At 43.2% G+C, this 24077-nt stretch overlaps 2 protein-coding genes and 1 non-coding gene across 4 annotated transcripts in view; 2 read left to right on the forward strand and 1 right to left on the reverse strand.

Moving 5' to 3' along the window:
• LOC115171979 (ubiquitin carboxyl-terminal hydrolase 7) overlaps nucleotides 1-9354 on the reverse strand; it is a 57956-nt gene extending 48602 nt beyond the window's left edge. Inside the window, exon 1 of one of the 2 annotated variants that reach the window (XM_029729217.1) lies at nucleotides 8289-9353. In XM_029729217.1, the coding sequence (XP_029585077.1) occupies nucleotides 8289-8367 (79 nt within the window). In that variant the 5' untranslated portion in view covers nucleotides 8368-9353. Of the gene's footprint in view, nucleotides 1-8288 lie in introns of both variants that reach the window. The other variant, XM_029729218.1, reaches the window with a different exon arrangement.
• Nucleotides 9355-12436: 3082 nt separating this feature from the next.
• Nucleotides 12437-12597, forward strand: LOC115172024 (small nucleolar RNA SNORA14). The gene has a single exon (XR_003871363.1). It is a non-coding gene; the product is annotated as a small nucleolar RNA SNORA14 (small nucleolar RNA).
• A 117-nt stretch (nucleotides 12598-12714) lies between these two features.
• On the forward strand, nucleotides 12715-23913 carry LOC115171980 (UPF0472 protein C16orf72 homolog). The gene is made up of 4 exons (XM_029729219.1): nucleotides 12715-13103; nucleotides 14371-14454; nucleotides 15826-16116; nucleotides 21478-23913. Exons 1-4 carry the CDS (start codon nucleotides 12908-12910, stop codon nucleotides 21738-21740), a joined length of 834 nt encoding a protein of 277 aa, XP_029585079.1. The 5' UTR covers nucleotides 12715-12907; the 3' UTR covers nucleotides 21741-23913.
• The last annotated feature ends 164 nt before the right edge of the window (nucleotides 23914-24077 follow it).

A 24077-nucleotide genomic window follows, 5' to 3' on the forward strand; every position in this document is an offset into this window, starting at 1 on the left:
TGGGTCAGTTTAAAACACTGATCTGTATTATATAGTTATGATGACGGTCAGTTTAAAACACTGATCTGTATTATAGTTATGATGACTGGGTCAGTTTAAAACACTGATCTGTATTATAGTTATGATGACTGGGTCAGTTTAAAACACTGATCTGTATTATAGTTATGATGACTGGGTCAGTTTAAAACACTGATCTGTATTATAGTTATGATGACTGGGTCAGTTTAAAACACTGATCTGTATTATAGTTATGATGACTGGGTCAGTTTAAAACACTGATCTGTATTATAGTTATGATGACTGGGTCAGTTTAAAACACTGATCTGTATTATAGTTATGATGACTGGGTCAGTTTAAAACACTGATCTGTATTATAGTTATGATGACTGGGTCAGTTTAAAACACTGATCTGTATTATAGTTATGATGACTGGGTCAGTTTAAAACACTGATCTGTATTAGTTATGATGACTGGGTCAGTTTAAAACACTGATCTGTATTGTGGTTTTCCTTGTGATGTCTGTGTTTAATATTTAGAACAGAAGTTAATTTCCCTGCAATCTAAACATGCTGTCCGCATCCAAAATAGCACCCTATTCCCTACATAGGGCTCTGGTCTAAAGTAGTGCACTATGGGCCCTATTCCCTACATAGAGCTCTGGTCTAAAGTAGTGCACTATGGCACCCTATTCCCTATATAGTGCACTACTTCTGACCAGGGCCCTATTTAGGATGCGGACACCGTCTCTTCATCTTTAACCATCAGGAAGAACACTGTAGTGCTGAGGCAGTGTCGCAGCAGCAGCAGCGTGTGTGTGTGTGTGGCAGTCGACTACAGCAGTCTGGTAATTAGTAACAATGAAGGATTAAGCTGTGAGCTCCTCTGACACACACAAGCCTGTGTAGCTGCTTTAGGAAGGGGACAGGAGAAACTCAGGCAGGTAATTACCCAGACAAAGAGCCTGGGACTAGTCTCATCAATCACAACTAAGATGCCTACTGAAGAAGAACACAGCAAGTCTATCTCAAACGGCACCCTATTCCCTATATAGTACACCACTTTTAACCAGAGCCCAATGGCACACTATTCCCTACATAGTGGACTACTTTTAACCAGGGCCCCTAGGGAAGGTGTAGAGAATAGGGTGTCATTTGAGAGTCAGACTAAAAGTGTGAGAGTCAGTGAAGTATACCTTGTCTCTGTTAGCAATTCTACAGTCAGTTTGAATGACAGAAAAGCATCTCATATTATATATATATATATATATATATATATATATATATATTAGTGTGTCCTTACCTACCCTAGCAATATGCGTGTCATCTCTTCCCAATGCATGCCCTTCTGTGTGAGAGCCTGGTTGCATGTACTGAGTCCGTGTGTGTGTGTGTGTGTGTGTGTATATACGGAGACCCAGTGAGCCACGCTCACGAGACTGGCCTCATTTTTCCAAGTGGATTACAAGCAGCTAACGACATGTGTCCCTCAGCCTGCGTCCCTCAGCCTGCATCCCTCATGACTCCCTATTCCAGGGATCCTCAACTAGATTCAGCCGCGGGCCTATTTTTTTCTTGAGTGGCTTTTCAGGGGGCCAGGCTCCCAAGTGGGCTCCCAGGTGGCGCAGCGGTCTAAGGCACTGCATCTCAGTGCTAGAGGCGTCACTACAGACCCTGGTTCAATCAAATCAAATTTCAAATCAAATTTATTTATATAGCCCTTCGTACATCAGCTGAAATCTCAAAGTGCTGTACAGAAACCCAGCCTAAAACCCCAAACAGCAAGCAATGCATGTGAAAGAAGCACGGTGTCTAGGAAAAACTCCCTAAGAAAAACTCCCTAGAAAGGCAAAAAACCTGGGAAGAAACCTAGAGAGGAACCAGGCTATGAGGGGTGACCAGTCCTCTTCCGGCTGTGCCGGGTGGATATTATAACAGAACATGGTCAAGATGTTCAAATGTTAATAAATGACCAGCATGGTCAAATAATAATAATCATAGTAGTTGTCGAGGGTGCAACAAGCACATCCGGTGAACAGGTCAGGGTTCCGTAGCCGCAGGCAGAACAGTTGGATCCAGTTGAACGGCTGGATCACAACCGGCCGTGATTGGGAGTGCCATAGGGTGGTGCACAATTTGCACAGTGTCGTCCGGGTTAGGGTTTGGCCGGTGTAGGCCGTCACTGTAAATTAAGAATTTGTTCTTAACTGACTTGCCTAGTTAAATAAAAGCTTAAATAAAATAAAAACATACTTAAATAATTTTTAGATTGCAAATTGAATGCAAGAAGCAAAAACATATGTTTTACTAAAACTTAACCATTTCAAACCTTGCTTAGATTTGTAAACGATCACGTCTCTCTATTATGCGTGGGAATACCTTGGAACAGATTTCTTAAATCGTTATTTACTTGGAGCTGATTTCCTGGTGTTTTTACAGTATTTTAAGTGCAACAACTAAATTAAAAAAATATATATATACATTTTTATTTACTGAGCAAACTTGGGGAGGCCAAATAAAACCAGCAATTGGAGATTCCCTACATAGGGCAATACAGTATCCTCTGGAAAAATGTGTAGCAGTCGGGGGGGAGGGTCCCTCCTATAATTCTTATGTTGAAGGATGAGGAGCTCCAATGGCACCCTAGTCACTCAGTTCTTGTGCCTTTTTAAAAAAGGACATTCTACTCAAATGAATGAAAATGAGTATGCCGACACCACCTAAAAATGGAATGCCCACCTCCAAAAACTTGCCCAATAACACATTGGTAAAATGATTTGTTAAAATTCTTAACATATTGTGCCATGTTCAGTATATGAAATGGGGGGCAGGTCTAGTGTTTATAGCATTGGACGAGTAACCAGAGGGTTGCAAGATCGAATCCCCGAGCTGACAAGGTAAAAAATCTGTCCTTCTGCCCCTGAACAAGGCAGTTAACCCACTGTTCCTAGGCCGTCATTGAAAATAAGAACGTTCTTAACTGACTTGCCTAGTTAAATTAAGGTAAAATAAAAATATATATATTTAAACAAATCTAGCCTATGCATGGTCCATATTATCAGGTATGCTATTAGAAATAATCAACTTTAGCCCAACTGATGCAGCAAAGTGCAAATAAATAGGCTGAAGCATGGGGTTGGCTATCTGCATTCACCCCCCTTTATTTAAACTAGGCAAGTCAGTTATGAACAAATTCTTATTTACAATGACGGCCTACCCCAGACGACGCTGGGCTAATTGTGCGCCACCCTATGGGCCTCCCAATCACGGCCGGCTGTGATACAACCTGGGTTCGAACCAGGTACTGTAGTGACGCCTCTTGCACTGAGATTTTTATTTTTTATTTTACCGTTATTTTACCAGGTAAGTTGACTGAGAACACATTCTCATTTACAGCAACGACCTGGGGAATAGTTTCAGGGGAGAGGAGGGGGATGAATGAGCCAATTGTAAGCTGGGGATGATTAGACAGCCGTGATGGTATGAGTGCCAGATTGGGAATTTAGCCAGGACACCGGGGTTAACACCCCTACTCTTACGATAAGTGACATGGGATCTTTAATGACCTCAGAGAGTCAGGACACCCGTTTAACGTCCCATCCGAAAGACTGCACCCTACACAAGGCAGTGTCCCCAATCACTGCCCTGGGGCATTGGGATATTTTTTAGACCAGAGGAAAGAGTGCCTCCTACTGCTCCTACAACACCACTTCCAGCAGCATCTGGTCCCCCATCCAGGGACTGACCAGGACCAACCCTGCTTAGCATCAGAAGCAAGCCAGCAGTTGGATGCAGGGCCTTAGACGGCTGCGCCACTCGGGAGCTTATCATTACTAGATCTCATATGTAATCTTTTAACTAGTTATCATATTGATTAATTTTATGTCACACAAAAAAACTTGCATGAACACAGAATATAATGTAGGCCTACCTGTTAGGGTAACTTGGGGTAAATCGCCACCAGGGGTAATAAGCCCCCTGCCTGTACTTCTCACAGAAACCACTTGGTCACTATCCCCCCCAACACTTTCCCTGGTTTCCACTACTCTTGCTCAACAAAAAATATTATCTGTCTCACAATTTTTTAAGTCATTCCAAAGAAATTAAATTGGAGGTAGAGTGACGTTGTACCCCAAGTCACCCTACAATTGACAGACGTTACATTTAGCCCCACTCTCCCCTAGGCACATGCCAGTGTTAACATGCTTCTGCTAAAAATCCTGGGTTTAAAATGGTGCAGTTCGCACATATTTAGGAGTTGATAAATAAAGTGTGACTGGAAAGCTGGGATTTCTCTCTTTTGAACAAAAGCCATTAAAACTGCTGTTTTTGAGATTACAAGAATTGTTATGCATTCTGACAAGAAGTCAATGCACGTTTCCCTCCCTATGGCACTGAGAACAGGAATGAGCCACGAGAGCAATATTTATCTAGCAACAAGCTGACAAGGTAAATAGATAAACTATTCTACTATGGGATTGTTAGATTTTCTTATTATTTACTTGTTTTGTTTGCAGAGGAAAAGTACATGTGGAATGATATCGCATCTACAAAATGCGCAGCAGAAATATTTGTTCATGTTCCATATTTTTTTGTTGTTGTGTGGCGGCAATGATTTTGCCGTGGCGCAGCACCACAGCAAAACGGAAACATAGGAGCAATACCTTTGACCAGGTCACATAGGGTAGACCTAAAAGCAGTGCACTATGCAGGGAATGGGCCAATAGATTTTGCTATGAAAAGTTAAGCATTAGATCACTTATTTTGGTGTTGCCTACATGTAGCTTGTTTGTGGCCACAGGTTGAAGAATGGCTGAAAAAGCTAAACATTAATCTAAAATTAACCCTACAATTCGCGCTGTTGGGAGAGTCGGAAAACCATAAATAAACTATATAATACTTTTAGTAAAAACATTGATCATTAACCTCAGGTTCAGAATTTATATGAAACATCACAGCAGTTGAAAAATATATAGCACCTGGAAATCACAAGAGGGCGGTTTACAGAGATAGGTGGGATCGGGCATAAAATTTACTTTTTGGACCACCAGCCACTGCAGCAGGTAGATTTAAAAAAAAAAATCTGTGATTCATTTAATTGCAAAAAGAAAAAACCATCAGAAATACTTTGAAAACAGCTACTGCAGCATTTATTTAGCAATAAATGTGAGAAAACGTCCCTATTTTTTACTCACAAATGCGGGTGAAATGCTCACACTGGAGCCTTGACCACCCACCAATATGGCTGGTGAAATAGACATCTTACCCACCAATGCCAAAATCTCTCCGCATTTGGCAGGTGTTAATTTTAGGCCCTGGGTGGGATGGACTGAGAGTAGCTGGGGGCGGGGTTTAAAAGCTCACCTTCTATAACAGTTATGACTGAAAATACAATGTATAATATAAGTACATCAAAATATGGACTCATCAACCCAAAGGGTGGCTACTTTGAAGAATCTCAAACATAAAATATATTTTGATTTGTTTAACACTTTAGTAATTACATGATTCCATATGTTATTTCATAGTTTTGATGTCTTCGCTATTATTCTACAATGTAGATTATTTTTACTATTAAGAAAAACCCTTGAATGAGTAGGTGTGTCCGAACTTTTGACTGGTACTGTATTTGTAACAAAAGAAAAAGCTGTAGGTCCCCAGAAGAGTTTGTCCTGCATCTCAGTAGGAGTGCTGCTCTAGGATCAGTTTGTCCTGCATCTCAGTAGGAGTGCTGCTCTAGGATCAGTTTGTCCTGCATCTCAGTAGGAGTGCTGCTCTAGGATCAGTTTGTCCTGCATCTCATTAGGAGTGCTGCTCTAGGATCAGTTTGTCCTGCATCTCAGTAGGAGTGCTGCTCTTGGATCAGTTTGTCCTGCATCCCATTAGGAGTGCTGCTCTCGGATCAGTTTGTCCTGCATCTCAGTAGGAGTGCTGCTCTAGGATCAGTTTGTCCTGCATCTCAGTAGGAGTGCTGCTCTAGGATCAGTTTGTCCTGCATCTCAGTAGGAGTGCTGCTCTAGGATCAGTTTGTCCTGCATCTCAGAGTAGGAGTGCTTACCACTGGTGCTAAATTAGGTACATTTAGTAAGAGTAGCGCATGGCTATTAGACTAGTATTCAGCAGCTGGGATGGGAAAGGGGCCAGGCCAGGAATAACTACTGGTGTTAAGTTAGGTACATTTAGTAAGACATTAAAATGGTTATAAGAATGACAAGGTGCCAATGTAAACCAACTGGTTGATGTATATGACTATTACAGTGGAAGGCCTCTTGTCCATGCACCTCAGCGAGACCTGAATCTGCTCATCAGTTGTGTAAATAAATCAAACAGAGATTATATATCAGTTGGACTAATGCACCTGTGGTAATGATGAATGATGTGTAATCTCCATCATATGCATCACAATTGATCAAAATGCTAAAGAGCATGCTATTGATGAAAATATTGCTAAACTGTCAGAAATGTTGTTGACTGTCTCAACAAATGAGGATCATTAAAAATGGCGAGCCACACGCGTTGTCTTCATACAATGAAGCAGCAAATCCCCGCGCGATGGCTGTGTCGATGCAACCTCCACATGCAGGCCTTGCCGCAGAAACATAAACCCCGCACTGCCACCCACCTCGAGTTCTTATGTTGGCTAAATCCTAAACTTGGCTAAACGCCATCTATCTAGCTGTGCTCCATTAAATATTTCTGGGCATCTTTTGGGCACTAGTGCTTATTTCAGTAACGTTAGTTCGCCAGCTAGCTTAGACTATCGTTGATGTATGGCAAACCAAATTGACGCATCTGTGTTGATTAACTGAATTGTAAGCTAGCTAGTACCTCTTTGCTAGCTAATGAAGTAGGTCTTTCAGCTAGATATCACCACTGCTAAATTAGTTAGCTATCTAGCTAGCTACATGATTATTTCCTGTATAGCTAGGTCATTTGAAAATGCGAGTCTCAATGGCGATGATGCAAACCATTCCTTTATAAAAAACGTAAACAAACAGGTAAGGCCTTGCTTCACATTGATCGCTTTAAAACGCTAGCTAAGTATCCACCATCTTGGAATCGCCACACACCCCCGTCCACGGAGAGGCCTCCTGTAACGTCACTAAGCGCTAGCTAAGGCTAACCATTTTCAGTTAACAAATCATAATACAGCAAAAACAATTATATTACAAATACACGTTATTAAATTATACATATACTGTTTACAACAAAACTGAGTGACGCGATGAATTTGTACCACTGAGTGATCGCACCTTGTTACCTGGTTACTGTAGCATGGCTAACGTTCGCTGATTCGCGGCTAAGCAGAGCTGGCGTTAGTTAGCTAATTACAAATACATTACACAGGCTAGTTAACAGACAAATAGTAAACGCACAGTAGCCATGAGATCACTGTAAAATACCTAACTACCAATTGGTCAGTCAAAGGTGTAAGTAAATAGCAACATTTGCCTAATACTGCTGGGTCATTAATAGCCATTGTTAAAACTGCATGCGTAGGCTCAAAGAGTCAAGTGAAACGAGCTAACTTTAGCTAAGTGGGCTACTGTTTACAAACATGAACGGGGGTGTAACATTCAGACTAAAATTGTGTTAACGTAACCCCTGTGACCGTGCACAAACGATCGATATTGTAGCGTGAGTGAGCTATTGAGTCGGTTTATTTGGCAACCAGCAGGTTGGCTAGCTAACCGCGATGAATGAATTTTACATGCTATTGCTAACTAGCCAACTGATCAAAATATAATCTAAGTTAGCTTGTTAGGCGACATATGGCGGTTGTAAATATACTGTAAAACATGTGGTTTGTGTAATGTTTCACTCAAGTTGGCTTACGTTAAACCCAAACGGATGTTTTCACCATCGGTAGCTACCTAACGTTAGCTACCAAGTTGACTGCGCCACGTTTATCACGCCAACTTGGCTAGCTAGCTAACGTCAGACAGTGAGAGTGCAAGAAATCAGTCCGTGAATGTGCTAACCTGCCAGTTGCATGTGTTAGCGAGTCTCGGCTAGTTACCGGGTTGTCCAACGTTAACTAACTAGTTACATCCATGACGCTGGTATTTGACGTCAACAACACTAACTTAGCTAGCTAACGTTGGCTACTGACTAAACGAGCGAACGAGGTCAGATGCTGCTGCAATGGGCGCATCATCAGCAAAATGAGTTATGACCATTGTGGCAGGCCTTGATGTTTACAGGAACGATACATCAGTTCACGCTAGCTATGCACTTCAACTATTTTCATGTCATTGTTTTCGTTTGTTGTGCCTTCCCGTGGCATTTTACCTTCCATCTCCATATCCTCGGGCTCGCTAAGTTGTTGCTCGCCGGCTTTCTGCTGCTGTTGAGTGTGGTGGTGGTTCATGTTGGCAACTGTTGTGAAGGGATGATGCCTGTTGTCTTTGTTCCCCTCGAACTTGTGTGTTGCTGGTTCCGCGGGGAGCCGGTTTCTGGGTTGTTGGTGAGGTGTTTGAGGGTGCGGAGGTGGAATAGACAGGTCGAACCTTGGCGGCTGGGCCTGTTCTAAAACAACCTCGGCCTCTTCTCCCGTCAGCGCCGGGGATTGAGGGGAGGAGGTCGGTGGAGGAGCAGGCAGAGAAACGCGGACGTATTTGCTTGCTATTCGCCCAATCTCGGCGCCTTGATGGGTGCAAGTCGCCGACGGTGGTGATGACTACGGCTCCAAAAAGGGAGACCCGTGGAATTATATTAAATCCGACTTTACCCCAGGTAATAATGGGGCAATTGGCTAAGTGAGAAAGACAACTCACGACCTGCAGCCTGAGAAACAAATATTGTTGCCCTGCTTTAAAGCCAACTGGCACAAGGCAGCCAACTAACGAAATGAGTCAAACAGGGAAAACAAATGTTCATAAACGATCGATGCACATTGAAATACAACTTTCCCTTCGATATTCCCAGTCCGTGTGCTCCTCCGATTGTCCCTCGTCTGGGGGAGAGCAGAGAAAAAAGCTATCCATTCAAACCTGCTTCTAATTTGGAATCGCAGTAATTTAGAAGTTTAGGGTGATAGCGATGCCACAGCCCGATATCGACTTTCCCACACATTAAACCACCGTATTACTATTAGCAACAAAATTCAGCACCTTGTCGCATTTCAAACGTCTGTTCAATTACGAAATGTGCCCGGTCACAGCCAGAGCCTCTCACCCGCTTCCTTGGTTTGTGATGTTGAGTTTGAGGTAAAACTCAAAATGGCGGTCGCGCTCTTCTCTGAAATGTCACATCCGCATGGAGATCTAAACACTCCCGCACACAGCACAATCGCTGGGTCGCTCGCTGACTGACTGTGTATTTTTCATTAACCAATATACTGGTCAGCAATCATAGGTTACAACTCATGGCAGTAAAAAAATATATAATCCTAGTTAATATTATAAGTTAGTTGGTATAACGGGTTATAGCAGAGGTGTCAAAATCATTTTGCTCCGGGGGCCGCATTCGGTCTTCAACGAGGTCCGGAGGGCCGCACTGAAAATTGGTTATATTTCCACACCGTCAAAATGTGCAAGAAATTGTCCTCTATCCATCGTTTTCTGAATTTTCGATGCTCCCTGACTGTCTAGCCTTCATTTTGGTGATTATTAGCAAGCTGGACACAGTCAAGAAACTATGAATGTAAGTCAATTATAATTTACAAAGTTTCAATTTGGTTTTAGTCATTTTAAAGTAAGCCTATATTAAGTATGTTCCTTCGTCCCCCGTCCCCCCCCAAAAAAACACCCATGGGCCGGATTTTGACACCCCTGGGTTATAGCGTTTACCAGAAATAGGACTGTACTGGATGCACTTAAAGGGCCCATTTTCTTTAAAAGAATTGCAACAAGCCACTGCAAACACATAACATAAGTTTTATTCTCCAGTGCTATGGATATGAGTTGTATAAATTGTATTATTTTTCCCGCTTTGGAGTATATTCTGTTTTAAGGATATATGATGAGTCAATATCGCAGTGTAAAAACTGAGTGAAAGGGCCAAACATCATTTTTTTGTCTCTAAGCTTCAATTTTCCAATCCAAATAAATTCTCTGGTACATAACTGGACAACTGAACATTGCAACATTTTGACACAATACACTGATACAAGGCTGTATCACAACCGGCCGTGATTGGGAGTCCCATAGGGCTGCGCACAATTGGCCCAGCATCGTCCAGCGTAGGCTGTCATTGTAAATAAGAATTTGTTCATAACTGACTTGCCTAGTTAAATAAAGGGGGGTGAATGCAGATAGCCAACCCCATGCTTCAACCTATTTATTTGCACTTTGCTGCATCAGTTGGGCTAAAGTTGATTGTTTATTTCTAATAGCATACCTGATAATATGTACCATGCATAGGCTAGATACTGTACATGGCACAATATGTTAAAATCCTATAAAACTGGTGTTAGCTGCACTATTTACTGCATTGTTATGGGACTGTTGTAAAATGCAGTAAACTTGAAAGGTTCACAGGAATGAAATGATATCTCAAGCCTCGTAGTGGACCCACACACTCATACATTGTTATGGGACTGTTGTAAAATGCAGTAAACTTGAAAGGTTCAGAGGAATTAAATGATATCTCAAGCCTCATAGTGGACCCACACACTCATACTGAATTTGTTTAGTACGTTGTTAATACATAGCTAGTATGTTTGTTATTGTTGTAGCTATTAGCTACAATATGAAGAGTATCCTTCCCTCCTATCATAGATGAAGCAATATGAACTGAGTGATGAGAGATGTTCTATTTGTAGGAAAACCGTGCCCTCTAGTGGAGAGATAGGGGAAGGGTGCTGAAAGTTGCTGTAGTGAGGTACAACAGCTTTTCAGCTGACTCATCCAAAGCTATTGGAATGTCTTGTTCATCTACCTCCACCCACACACAGGAACACACACACACTGGCCTAACCCGGTCTTGACCAACAAGCTGCCATGATTACCATAGATATCATACCAGACACATCACTTGTAATGTCCTGCTGTATAAGGAAAGTGGCCTATTAAATAATTATATAGCTACGTTGTGAAGAATCAAATCAAAATCAAATAAAATTGTATTTGTCACATGCGCCGAATACAACAGGTGTAGACCTTACCGTGAAATGCTTACTTACAAGCCCTTAACCAACAATGCAGTTAAGAAAATTCCCCATAAAAGTAACAAATAATTAAAGAGCAGCAGTAAAATAACAATAGCGAGGCTATATACGGGGGGGGGCGGGGGGGGGGGGGGTACCGGTACAGAGTCAATGTGTGGGGACACCAGTTAGTCGAGATAATTGAGGTAATATGTACATGTAGGTAGAGTTATTAAAGTGACTATGCATAGATAATAACAGAGAGTAGCAACAGCGTGGAAGAGAGGGGGGGCAATGCAAATAGTCTGTAGCCATTTGATTAAAAGTTCCTCAAACTTTGTCTTGTAAACATAGCTGAGCTGCTAAATGTTTTAATTAATTCACTTAACACTCAGTCCATGTTGTTACACAAACTGGGGTTCCCTTTACTTGAGGACAGGTCCCCTAGATTCACACCTGTCTGCCTCCAGCCTTGAAGGTGTTCGATCAGCAATGAGCTCAGCCCTGGGTCGGGTTCATTACACACCACACAAAAGAAAATGGATTGAAACAGGGAGTACCGAGAAAAAGCTGGGGGGGGGGGGGGTTTCCTGGGGCCCAGAGTTGCTGGGGGGGGTGGTTTCCTGGGGCCCAGAGTTTTTCCAGTTCTGGTAGACTAACCTAACCAGGTAAAACGTGGGACCCTAGTTGTAGGGAATGACATAGTAATAAATCAGGTGTAAAATAGTTTTATATGGGCTATGATGGGACCAGAGTTGTTCGCATCATGGTTAAAAGAAAACTAGACAACAACTGCGATTGGACAATAGAACTAACAGGGCTTTATGCAGGGTTGCATCACGTAGGTCTTTGCATCTGTAATTAAAAAGTTACTCACATTGTATGTCATCACTGTGTTGATTGATTAATTGATAAGGGACCACCCAAAGTTTGAATATAAACTTTTTTCTCTTAACACAAATAAATAGGCCTATTTTAGACTATAAATACATGATTTTATCCCAAATTTTGGGGCAAATGCCAGCTCACTACACATTTGCCAGCGGTCCTGCTGCGCTGATCTTTGCAATGTGGGTAGATGGAAACCGCCACATAATGCTACAAATTAAGAAACATATCCTATATGTATGTTCTACTTTCTCTAAATGTCGAGTTAGTATCTCGAAATTTTGAGTTAGTATCTTGAAATGTTGACTTACGTATTTCAAAATTGTTAGTTAGCATCTCCAAATGTTGACTTACTATTTCGAAATGTTGACTTAGTGTCTTTACATTTTGAGATAGCATTAAAAAAAATGTAAATAGTATATAAAGAAAATGTAGCTAGTACCTCTAAATGTTTCGATAGTATTAACATTTCAAAATGTTTTTGGTGGCGGGTATGGGCTTCCATAAATGTTGAATGGCTATAAATTCTAGTGGAAACCTAAAAGCACAGCTTTTTACTTCTCACACAAGCTTAAGTAGCTAAGAATTTTCGTGGCGTTCCTTTATGTCATTTCTATGACAGATGTTTCTGTGGTCCAGTGAAACCTTCAGCACAAACCTGAAGCCACGACCCAGAGCCATACTAGCCAATCACTGCTTGAAATAGAGGCGGAGTAGAAACGACAACACGGTAGTCTGACTTTTACATAGGCGGACGTCGGCAACGTCCAAACTAGTTGAAGAGTCTTTTCAGACCGGAGTAGTCGGTTTGAGAAACAGCTAGTAAGTAATAACAAAATTAATGAATTCACTAACGGACATTTATACGCATCGCCAAGTAATTTATTCATCGACATACTAAAGTTGTAATCTACCTGAGGGTTTAGCGTGGTAAATGGAGGAGAAGAAGAAAGACGGAGACCCGGAGATTCAAGAACACGGACCCGAACATTGGTTCTCAAAATGGGAGCGGCAGTGTTTGGCCGAAGCGGAGCAAAGGGAGTCAAACGAGGAGGAGGCCGATAACGACCAGGATAAATTATGGCATCTCTTCCAGAATTCCGCCACTGCTGTGGCTCAGCTCTACAAAGGTCCGAGACAAGACCAGAACTAGCTAACTAACTTACGTTAGTCGGCTGCCACCCCTGTGCCTTGTTACTGAGCTTGCTATGCTACACAGTCACTGTTAGTGGCGGTGGGAACTAGCTAATGTTAGCTACCTAGCTAGTAGCCAACTAGCTAGTTTACCAGCTCAGCTGATCAGCTGGTTAACTAGCTACTGTACTATAGCAACTGTTTGCCGTCTTAAGTCAAGACATCCCGTAATTATAGTTTGCTCCTTTTTTGTGTTAGTAAAACAGAACACCTAAATGTATCTTTATGAAACTAAACAATTTCTTAAACATTACAGTAGTTTGATCTGGCTGTTAGCTAACGTCTAACTCGTTAACGATAACTGCCAAGCAACCTAACCAGCCAACACACTTTTGGTATTTAAGTTAGTTGAATAGCTATCAAATACAGTCTTTAAACTAATATGGTTTATACTGTTACTGAGTTAACCATCTGGTTAGAGAAACTGCGAGTCCGACAATGTCAGTGAACAAGTAGCTAACGTTAAACGCTGTTGAGTGCATGTATTAGAGAAACAAAATGGCGATGGAAACAACAATCATCGCTACGCGACATTCCCTTGTGACAGATTGCGTCTTTCAGTGTTGCCTTTTTGTTAGGTGTGTGGGGCTAATATTACTTACCATAGATATACATGAAAGTTATATTATCCGTTTTGGTTTAAGTCTACAGTCAACGAATAACCCGAGTTTTATCAATGCATACTGAAAATTAAACAAAATGGCGAAGATTTACTATTGGCTTTGGGGTTATTGAGAATTCTTACCTGCTACTGTAATACTTCTCATAGATATACTGAAGTATCGTAACCATCAATTCTTTAGTTACTAAGGTATCAAGTATGTATAATTTACGACTGCAACTTTCCTGCTGAAAGGGCAACTTTAGTTGGTGCGTTATGCACTCGTGCTCATAAACTGTCGAGTTGGCCATCTAGTGCTGGCTGACAGTTATTTTTATTCCAAAGCCCGCCTGCAACTCTAGATGCAAGACAAAATGGCGAATAAAAACAGTCCTGTAATCAAGACGCTTTCAGTCTCATGTGTTGCCTTGCATCATGTACTACTAAAGTGGGAGTACTGTACAATAATTGGGGCCTAACTTGCTATTTATGTAAAGTGTTGTCAACCAGGCTATTTATGTACTGTTGTCAACCAGGCTATCTATCTTAGTAGGAAATTCCAACAAACCTGTAATGTATTTGGTGGTGTGTTGTCTCGACAGACCGAGTATGTCACCAACAGGGGGGGCTTTCTTTGTGGGTGCCGTTTCAGAACGCTGCCACAGCTGTGACCAACCTGTACAAAGGTAGGTGTCAGGGACACTCAACTGTTTTCACTTTCTTGTCTTCTAACTTGCTTTCACGACAGTATAGGATGATCATAAGTCTATAGGCTTTTCATTATCGTTCTGCTGTAGTCTAAGCATGTATTGATTTGTACAGTAGTTGTCAAGGTACTTGGCCTACCACAGGGGGTAGGGTACTTCAGAAGACTCAATAAAGGGTAATCGGGACAAAGCAAAATGTACAGTAGCCCAAAAAAATGGTTGAGGGCCAAAGGCTCGTCATAAAGTCCATAGGCTTTCCTTTGTCATTCTGCTGTAAACAGGACATGTATTGATTAGTAGATCGATAGAAACTTGTAAACAATCAAGGGCCTGTTCTAGTCACCTGAATATTGACCATCTCACAGTTTACAGCCGTCTTCTCAATTTCTGGTCCTGGAGAGCACAGCACGGTGTTCAGCCTAACTCTCAAACTGTAGTCGGCATTCTGCCTTCTTCCTACAGTTTTTAGCCACCACCTTTGCTAACGACTGGCTCATGTGAACTACAATCCCGTCGCTGTATTTTTTTAGGTTTAGAAAAGTCAATAATTATCGCTCGGATACGGCTGTCGAAACATATGGCCCTTTTATCAGTGAGAGAAAAAAAATGATACTTACTGTAGCAGTTACAGATCCACACAGCTATGGGTGCCTCATCAAATGAAACTACACTTGTGCTGCGCTTCCCGAGTTATGGTTACACAGGTGTTCGGAGCACATAGCTAATTAGCACAGGTGATGGCCTCTAACATGGAGATATGGCGTGTGGGAACCCTAACCCTAAAAAGGTGTTTATCAATTATACCTTTTTGTTTTTTGGAAATGATTTCTTGCTGATATGAAAGATATAGATAGATACAGATGTGTGTGTTAGTTTTGGAAGCATACAGACCTTACCTCAAGTGATGCATGTTAATGTTCAGACCGAGCGCCGAGGCTCTTATCAAAACCTCCCCGTATAGAAGACGCCTTGGTCCAATAACTAATGTGTATTGGAACAGAGTCATGTTCAACGGCTAGTTCCAGTCCAGCACTAACACATCTGATTCAGCTGATCATCAAGAGTCCCTGTGGATAGTTGAATCGGGTGTGTTCGTGCTAGACTAGGACAAAAGCCTCCATACCCTATGGCTCTCCAGGATCATGATTCCAGCATCTGTGCTGTCTGACTGGCAACCTCTGGAAGGGGGGGGGGGGCTGCCTGCCTGAACTGTCAACTGTTAGTCACACGTTTCACTCAGGCTACACAAAGGAACCTTTAGCCAAGTCTCATCACATGTTCTCACTTTCTCACTTAATGTCACACACTCTCCTTTCTCTCTTTCTGCCCCCCCCCCCCCCACACACACAGAGTCCGTGGAGGCCCACCAGCGTAGCTACGACCTAGGTATACAGATCGGCCACCAGCGTCGCAACAAGGATGTGCTGGCCTGGGTGAAGAAAAGGAGGAGAACAATTCGGCGAGAGGACCTCATCAGCTTCCTGTGTGGCCGGGCCCCACCCCCCCGGAGCTCCAGAGCCACCCTCACCCCAGGACACAGACTGACCATGGTCTCCCCTAACCGGCCTCCCCCGGCCCCTGAGACTGACTCCTCTGTGGAGGCTGACCTTCAGCCCTTCAGAGAGGCCATCGCACTGCATGGTAAATACACAGATATACAGTGGGGTCTAAAATTGACAGCCTTGATAAAGGTGAGCAAAAATGACTGTGTAAAATCAACAATTTGAGTACTGAGCTGTATTTTATGGTTAAAAAAATGGGGAAGTTACAGTACCGGTCAAAAGTTTTAGAACACCTGCTCTTTCAAGGTTTTTTCTTTTTTTACTATTTTCTACATTGTAGAATAATAGTGAAGACATCAAAACTATGAAATAACACATTAAGGAATTAAGTGTTAAACAAATCAAAATATATTTTATATTTGAGGTTATTGAAATAGCCACCCTTTGCCTTGATGACAGCTTTACACACACTTGGCATTCTCTCATCCAGCTTCATGAGGTAGTCACCTGGAATGCATTTCAATTAACAGGTGTGCCTTACAAGTAAATTTGTGGAATTTCTTCCCTTAATGAATTTGAGCCAATCATTTGTGTTGTGACAAGGTAGGGGGTATACAGAAGATAGCCCTATTTGGTAAAAGACCAAGTAAATATTATGTCAAGAACAGCTCAAATAAGCAAAGAGAAACGACAGTCCATCATTACTTTAAGACAAGAAGGTCAGTCAATATGGAAAATGTCAAGAACTTTGAACGTTTCTTCAAGTGCAGTCTATGATGGAACTGGCTCTCATGAGGACCGCCACAGGAATGGAAGATCCAGAGGAGACTGTAAATCAGCCTTCATGGTCAAATTACTACAAAGAAACTACTACTAAAGGACACCAATAAGAAGAGACTTGCTTGGGCAAAGAAACACGAGCAATGGACATCAAACTAGTGGAAATTTGTCCTTTGGTCTGGAGTCCAAATTGGAGCTTTTTGGTTCCAACCGCTGTGTCTTTGTGTTTGCTGTGTGGGTGAACGGATGATCTCCGTATGTGTATTTCCCACCGTAAAGCATGGAGCAGGAGGTGTTATGGTGTGGGGGTGCTTTGCTGGTGACATTGTCTGATTTTATTTAGATTTCAAGGCACACTTAACCAGCATGGCTACCACAGCATTCTGCAGCAATGCGCCAATCCATCTGGTTTGGGCTAGTGAGACGATCATTTGTTTTTCAACAGGACAATGACCCAACACACCTCCAGGCTGTGTAAAGGCTATTTAACCAAGAAGGAGAGTGATGGAGTGCTGCATCAGATGACATGGCCTCCACAATCCCCCGACCTCAACCCAATTGTGATGGTTTGGGAGGAGTCGGACCGCAGAGTGAAGGAAAAGCAGCCAACGAATGCTCAGCATATGTGGGAACTCCTTCAAGACTGTGTGAAAAGCATGAAGCTTGTTGAGATATTGTCAAGCGTGTGCAAAAGCTGTCAAGGCAAAGGGTGGCTATTTGAAGGATCTCAAATATGAAATATATTTTGGTTTGTATAAAACTTTTGGTTACTACATGATTCCATGTGTAATTTCATAGTTTTGATGTCTTCACTATTCTGCAATGTAGAAAATAGTAAAAATAAAGGAAAAACCCTTGAAATGAGTTGGTGTCCTAAAACTTTTGACCGGTAGTGTGTTTCATTTTATTCTAATACAATTGAGCAGAGAGAGATTTGGTTCAGCAAGTAACTGTTTTCTCTCAGTGATCAAAATGGTTGACGCCCAATTTAAACCACAGGTTTTCAATGGGTTTCATGTCAGGTGACTGAGATGGCCATTACAAAATGTTTGATGCTGTGGCCAATCAACGATTTCTTTGGATTTTGGCGTGTGCTTGGTCTAAAACTTGGCTCCAAGTCAAATAAAATTTTATTCGTCAACAACAGGTGTAGACTAACAGTGAAATGTTGACTTACGAGCCCTTCCCAACAATGCAGAGAGAAAGAAAATAGATAAATAATAGAAAAATCAAATGCGTAATAATACACATTTTACGTTTTAGTCGTTTAGTAGATGTTCTTATCCACAGCTACTTACAGTAGTGAGTGCATACATTTGAAACTATTTGTTATTGGTCCCTGTGGGAATCGAACCCACATCCCTGGCAATGAGTAACGATAAATTGGCTATGTATACTGGGCACCAGTACAGAGTGGATATGCAGGGGCACGAGGTAATTGAGGTAGAGATGTACATATAATTAGGAATAAAGTGACGGATAATAAACAGTATCCGCAACGTATGTGATGAGTCAAATAGGGTCAATGCAGATAACCAATAGCTACCCGGACTAACTATTTAGCAGCCTTATTGCTTGGGGGATAGAAGCTGTTCAGGGTCCTGTTGGTTCTAGACTTGGTGCATCGGTACCGCTTGCCGTGGAGTAGCAGAGAGAACAGTATGACTTGGGTGGCTGGAGCCTTTAACAATTTTCAGTGCCTTCTGACACCGCCTGGTGAAAAGGTCCTGGATGGCAGGGAGCTCGGCTCCAGTGACGTACTGGGCTGTACGCGCTACCCTCTGTAGCGGCTTGCAGTCGGATGCCAAGCAGTTGCCATACCAAGTGTTGATGCAGCCAGTCAAGATGCTCTCAATGGTGCAGCTGTAGAAGCGTTTGAGAATCTGAGGGCCCATGCCAAATTTTTTCATCCTCCTGAGGGACCACTGTCCTGTTGTCGGGAAACTTAATGATGGCTTTGGAGTTGTGCCAGGCCACGCAGTCATGGGTGAACAGGGAGTACAGGAGAGGACTACGCACGGACCCCTGAGGGGCCCCATGTTGAGGGTCAGTGTGGCAGATGGTATTGGCTACACTCACCACCTGGGGACGGCCCTTAGGAAGTCCAGGATACAGTTGCAGAGGGAGGTATTTAGTCCCAGGGTCCTTAGCATAGTGATGAGGCGGCGCGGTAGTCATTTAGACAGGTTACCTTGGCATTCTTGGGCACAAGGACTATGGTGGTCTGCTTGAAACGTATAGGTATTACAGACTACGTCAGGGAGAGGTTGAAATGTTAGTGGAGACACTTGCCAGCTGGTCAGTGCATACTCTGAGTCCGGAACAGCTGGTGCTCTCATGCATGGTTCAGTGTTGTCTTCTATGCTTGCGTCAAGGAAAGCATTTTAGCTCGTCTGGTTGACTCCTGTCACTGGGCAGCTCGCTACACAGTAAATGCACACATATCTAGTTCTAATGGTTAGGGTCAGAGGGGACATAGCACTGCACAGTAAAGACACAGATATCTAGTTCAAATGGTTAGGGTCAGAGGGGACATAGCACTGCACAGTAAAGACACAGATATCTAGTTCTAATGGTTAGGGACAGAGGGGACAGCACTGCACAGTAAATACAGATGCAGTGCATTCATAAAGTATTCAGACCCCCTGATTTTCCCCTCCCTCCACATTTTGTTACGTTGCAGCCTTCTAAAATGTATTAAATAATATGTCCTCATTAATCTACACAATACAATAATGACGTCACAATACCCTATAATGACAAAGCAAAACCATTTTTTTAAAATTTTTAAACATTTTGTTACTTTAAAAAAGAGCCAAAAAACACTTATTTACATAAGTTTTCAGATCCTTTGCTATGAGACACGAAATTGAGCTCAAGTGCATCCTGTTTCCAGTGATCATCCGTGAGATGTTCTACTACTTGATTGGAGTCCACCTGTGGTAAATTAAATTGATTGGACATGATTTGGAAAGGCACACACCTGTCTATATAGGGTCCCACGGTTGACAAGTGCATGTCGGAGCAAAAACCAAACCATGAGGTCGAAGGAATTGTCCTTAGAGCTCTAAGACAGGATTGTGTCAAGGCACAGATCTGGTTAAGGGTACAAAAACAATGTCTGCAGCATTGAAGGTCCCCAAGAACACAGTGGCCTCTTAACTTATTCCATTTTGGAACCACCAAGACTCTCTTCCTAGAGCTGGCCGCCCAGCCAAACTGAGCATTCGGGGGAGAAGGGCCTTGGTCAGGGAGGTTACCAAGAATCTGCTGGTCACTCTTGACAGAGTTCCTCTGTGGAGATGGGAGAACCTTCCAGAAGGTCAGCCATCTCTGCAGCACTCCTCCAATTAGGCCTTTATGGTAGTGGCCAGACAGAAGTCACTCCTCAGTGAAACTGCTTGGAGTTTGCCGAAAGGTACCTAATGACTCTGATCATGAGAAACAAGATTCTCTGGTCTGCTAAAACCCAGATTGAAATCTTTGGCCTGAATGACAAGAGTCCCGTCTGGGGGAAAACCTGGCACCATCCCCACGGTGAAGCATGGTGGCAGCAGCATGCTGTGGGGATGTTTTTCAGCGGCAGGGACTGGGAGACTAGTCAAGATCGAGGGAAAGATGAACGAAGCAAAGTTCAGAGATCTTTAATGAAAATCTGCTCCAGAGCGCTCAGAACCGCTGACTGGGGCGAAGGTTCACCTTCCAACAGGACAACAACCGTAAGCACACAGCCAACGCAGGAGTGGCTTTGGGAAAAGTGTCACTGTTCTTGAGTGGCCAGCCAGAGCCTGGACTTGAACCCAATTGAACATCTCTGGAAGATTAGTGTTGGTCATTCAGAGGCAGAGTCCTAAACTGCACCCTTTTCCCTACATCAGGGAGGGGCAACTTCGATGGGGGTGGGGGCCAAAACGAATCTGAACTAGTCACGAGGGGCCGCAGTTTCTCGCGAGTCTGCGTACCCACATCAATACCCCTTAACACACACATTGCGAGCAAAACATTTGTGAGCCCGCTCTTGACAGCTGACAATGTTTACATTTTAGAGTTAATTTTGTGCAATTCTAGACTTTGCCATGGGGTGTAGAGGAAATGTTGCTGTTTTTAAATCAAGTTTACTGTAATTCTGCACATTTTGCCATGTGATTTTCATAACATATGAGTAATTTGACCATGATAACAAGTTTAGGTAGCTGGCTGCAAAACTAGCTTTGCAATCCCCAAAAAATTTTTGCTGACATGGGCTATTACTATCAGCGACTTACATAACGAGAGAACCAGCTGAGGTGCAATCACATTTTGAAATTGCACGTTGTGTATTCTACTATTATAAGTTGCGACCACGACTGAGTTCCAAAAGTTTATTAAAAAAAAAAGAATAACATTTTTGATCCGAGGACCTCATGTGGCCCGCGGGCCGCCAGTTCCCCATCCCAGCCCTTCATAGTTCACTACCTTGTTGACCAGAGCCCTATGGACCCTGTTCCAAAGTAGTGCTTATATAGGGACTATGATGCCATTTGGGGGATGTGCCATTGTGCCCCATGTCCTGAATGCATCCTAGACAGACTTCCTTGGTATTTCATGTCTTCTCTGAGTCAGGGTTCGATGACTGAGTTTGACCTTATGGTGGTGTTTTTCTTTCCTTCTCCCCTCCCTACCTTATCCTTCCCCCCCCCCCCCCCCCCCTCTCCAATCTGTCCTCTCCTCCTCTCTCCAGGTCTAAGTGGGGCTATGGCCAGCATCAGTGTTCGTTCCGGTACCCCAGGCTCTCCCACCCACGTGGGGGGTGCTGCTGGCGGTGTGGGTGGGTCGACTCCGGTGGGGCGTCGGCGTAACGGTCTCCATGATGTGGACCTGAACACTTTCATCTCCGAGGAGATGGCCCTGCACCTGGACGCTAACCCCAGGAAACGCAGCTCCGCCCAGTGCAATGACATCATAACAGACTCCCCCACCCATAAACGCAACCGGATGATCTGATTGGGCTGGCAGCCCAGCCCCAGGGAGGGTTAAGTGACCTTTGTGGGAGGGGGGGGGGGGGGGGTGAGTTCTTGAAACAGACTGAAGGATGTATGGCTGTGGAGTGAACTGGGGTTGAGGACTAAGGAGGCCTTCCATTTAGTTGAGTGGGTGGTGTCCTCCTGTCCTTGTCTCCTTTCCTAGTTGAGAGCACTGGTCTAAACTGAAAGCATGCTTGTTGGAAACCTGTCATCAAGCTCCTAACCCTGTTAGGCTGCGTCTACACAGGTAGCCTAATTCAGATCTTTTCCCACTAATTGGGCCTTTTGACCAATCAGATCAGTTCTTTTCCCAATAATTGGGCAACGGAACAGAATTGGGCTGTCTTTGTAAATGCAGCCTTAGTGATCAGTGCTTGTGACTGAGGAACGGAAGCGAGGACAGAAAGGCATCAAGGAGGTTGGGATGCAGCCCCCTTTCAGAGGAGAAATGCACTGTGCTGATTTGAAATAAAAAGAAGCCACTTGATCCTCACCCCTCCTCCCTTCCTAAGGAAACGAGGGCCGTGGAGAACATGTTACTCAGTGAACTAGATCATGATTGATGCCAGAAGTGGTTCTGTTGGAGAGATGCCTTCTTTGCTAGGACTTATTGCTTTGTGTTAGTCATCCTGCTCAGTGGACATTGATGCTGTCTGTGATGATGAAGAGGACATCCCGCACTTGAGATTTCCTGACTGTGTCCCAAATGGCACCCATGTCCCTACACAGCACCCTAGTCTCTACATCCTAGCCCCTACACCCTAGTCTCTACACACCACCCTAGTCCCTACATGGCACCCTACTATATTACAGCGTAGGGCCCTTTTCAAAAGTGTTGCACTATACAGGGTGTTGTTTGGGAGCAGCCCTGCTGTCTCCTGTGTCTAGTTTCATGGCTGTGGGGTCTCGGGGCTGATTCTCCCAATAGCAGGCTGTTGATATTTGATTGTATAGGCTTCCTTTCTGTCTGACAACTGTGCTTTAGCAGTCATGTTAGTTTTGAGTTGCAAGTGCAACCAACCCGCAGGGTCAGCGTCCCAAAATCGCACCCTATTCCCTATATAAAGTGAACTACTTTTGCCTATAGGTCACTCTGGTCAAAGTAGTACACTATGTAGGGAATAGGGATGCTATTTGCTGCACTAACCCCAGAGTTCAGGTTTGTATACCTCTGCTGCAGTTGGTTCATTTATACACCGCCTTGCTTTTTCTGTTGAGGGGTATTTCAAAGTTCAGGAATTATCTGTGTTGCTTAATGCTTGGATAATATCTGACTGTTGCCAGACTAACCCTCCAGTCAGTGATGTAGTGTGGAAACCGATAGGAAGGTAAACTATGATCACCGTTCACAGTGAGTACATGTAATGCTCCATAAACTTTCAATGCATTTTTTTTAATGTAAAAGATGGGACTGGTAAACGCTCCCGCAAAATAACCTGTGTTTCTACTCCACTACACCTCTGCCCCCTTCTGAGTGTGTTGAAGATGTTTTCTGAGTATTCTGTTCAGTGTGGTTGTGTTCACCATATTACCAGAGTTGGAATAATGATTTTGCACTTAAGCCTCTTTCACATCTAAACTCATGCAAGTTGATCTTCCATCAGAACCAACCAGGCAGCCCATCCTCCACCTAAGGTATTCAATCAGACACCACCACCTTCACCTCCCCACCCTCTGGAACCTGTGGGGGTTCACCTGCCACCAAACGGAAGAGAAACAAACTGAAATGTTTTGCTACTCTGCCGTAATGAACATGCCCCAAACCAGAAGAGAAAGACTAAAATGTTTTGCTACGTTGTGCTGTAAATGAACATGCCCCAAACCAGAAGAGAAACTCCTGTATGTTTTTTTCCCGTTGCAAAACGTTTTGCTATGCTGTGCCATACTGAACACCACCCAGATTAAGAGATGTGGTTGGAGCTAAAGTGGAGGCCCCAGAAACAAACTGACAGATTTGTCTACATCCCAATGTCCACACTACTGTTTAGTATGCCGTATGAATGGCCAATCCAGTGCATCGCTCCATACTAAGTGATATTGTGACGTAGTCTGTCTTCTAATGGGTGTTCATTATTGACTTGTGTTGATGTGAAAAGATGCAGTTGCCTGACTATTAAAGCTGAAAGGGATAGTTTACCTGAATTATTAGAAAATGATGCTGGTTTCCTTACCCTGTATAGACAAGGAATACAGCAATCCATGCTTTGTTTTTTTAAAAACATTTTAGTCATTTAGCAGACGCTCTTATCCAGAGCAACTTACAGTAGTGAATGAATACATTTCATTCAATTTCATAGATTTCATTCTTTTTTCTTCT

The sequence above is a fragment of the Salmo trutta genome, chromosome 32, assembly GCF_901001165.1.
Source record: "Salmo trutta chromosome 32, fSalTru1.1, whole genome shotgun sequence".
NCBI lineage: Eukaryota > Metazoa > Chordata > Actinopteri > Salmoniformes > Salmonidae > Salmo > Salmo trutta.

Excerpts from the sequence above, each read along its gene's own strand:
- LOC115171980 (XM_029729219.1), top strand. The coding sequence starts at position 12,908 with ATGGAGGAGAAGAAGAAAGACGGAGACCCGGAGATTCAAGAACACGGA. Across the intron at positions 14,455-15,825 it reads TGTGACCAACCTGTACAAAG|AGTCCGTGGAGGCCCACCAG; the intron begins GTAGGTGTCAGG and ends CCACACACACAG. Across the intron at positions 16,117-21,477 it reads AGAGGCCATCGCACTGCATG|GTCTAAGTGGGGCTATGGCC; the intron begins GTAAATACACAG and ends TCCTCTCTCCAG.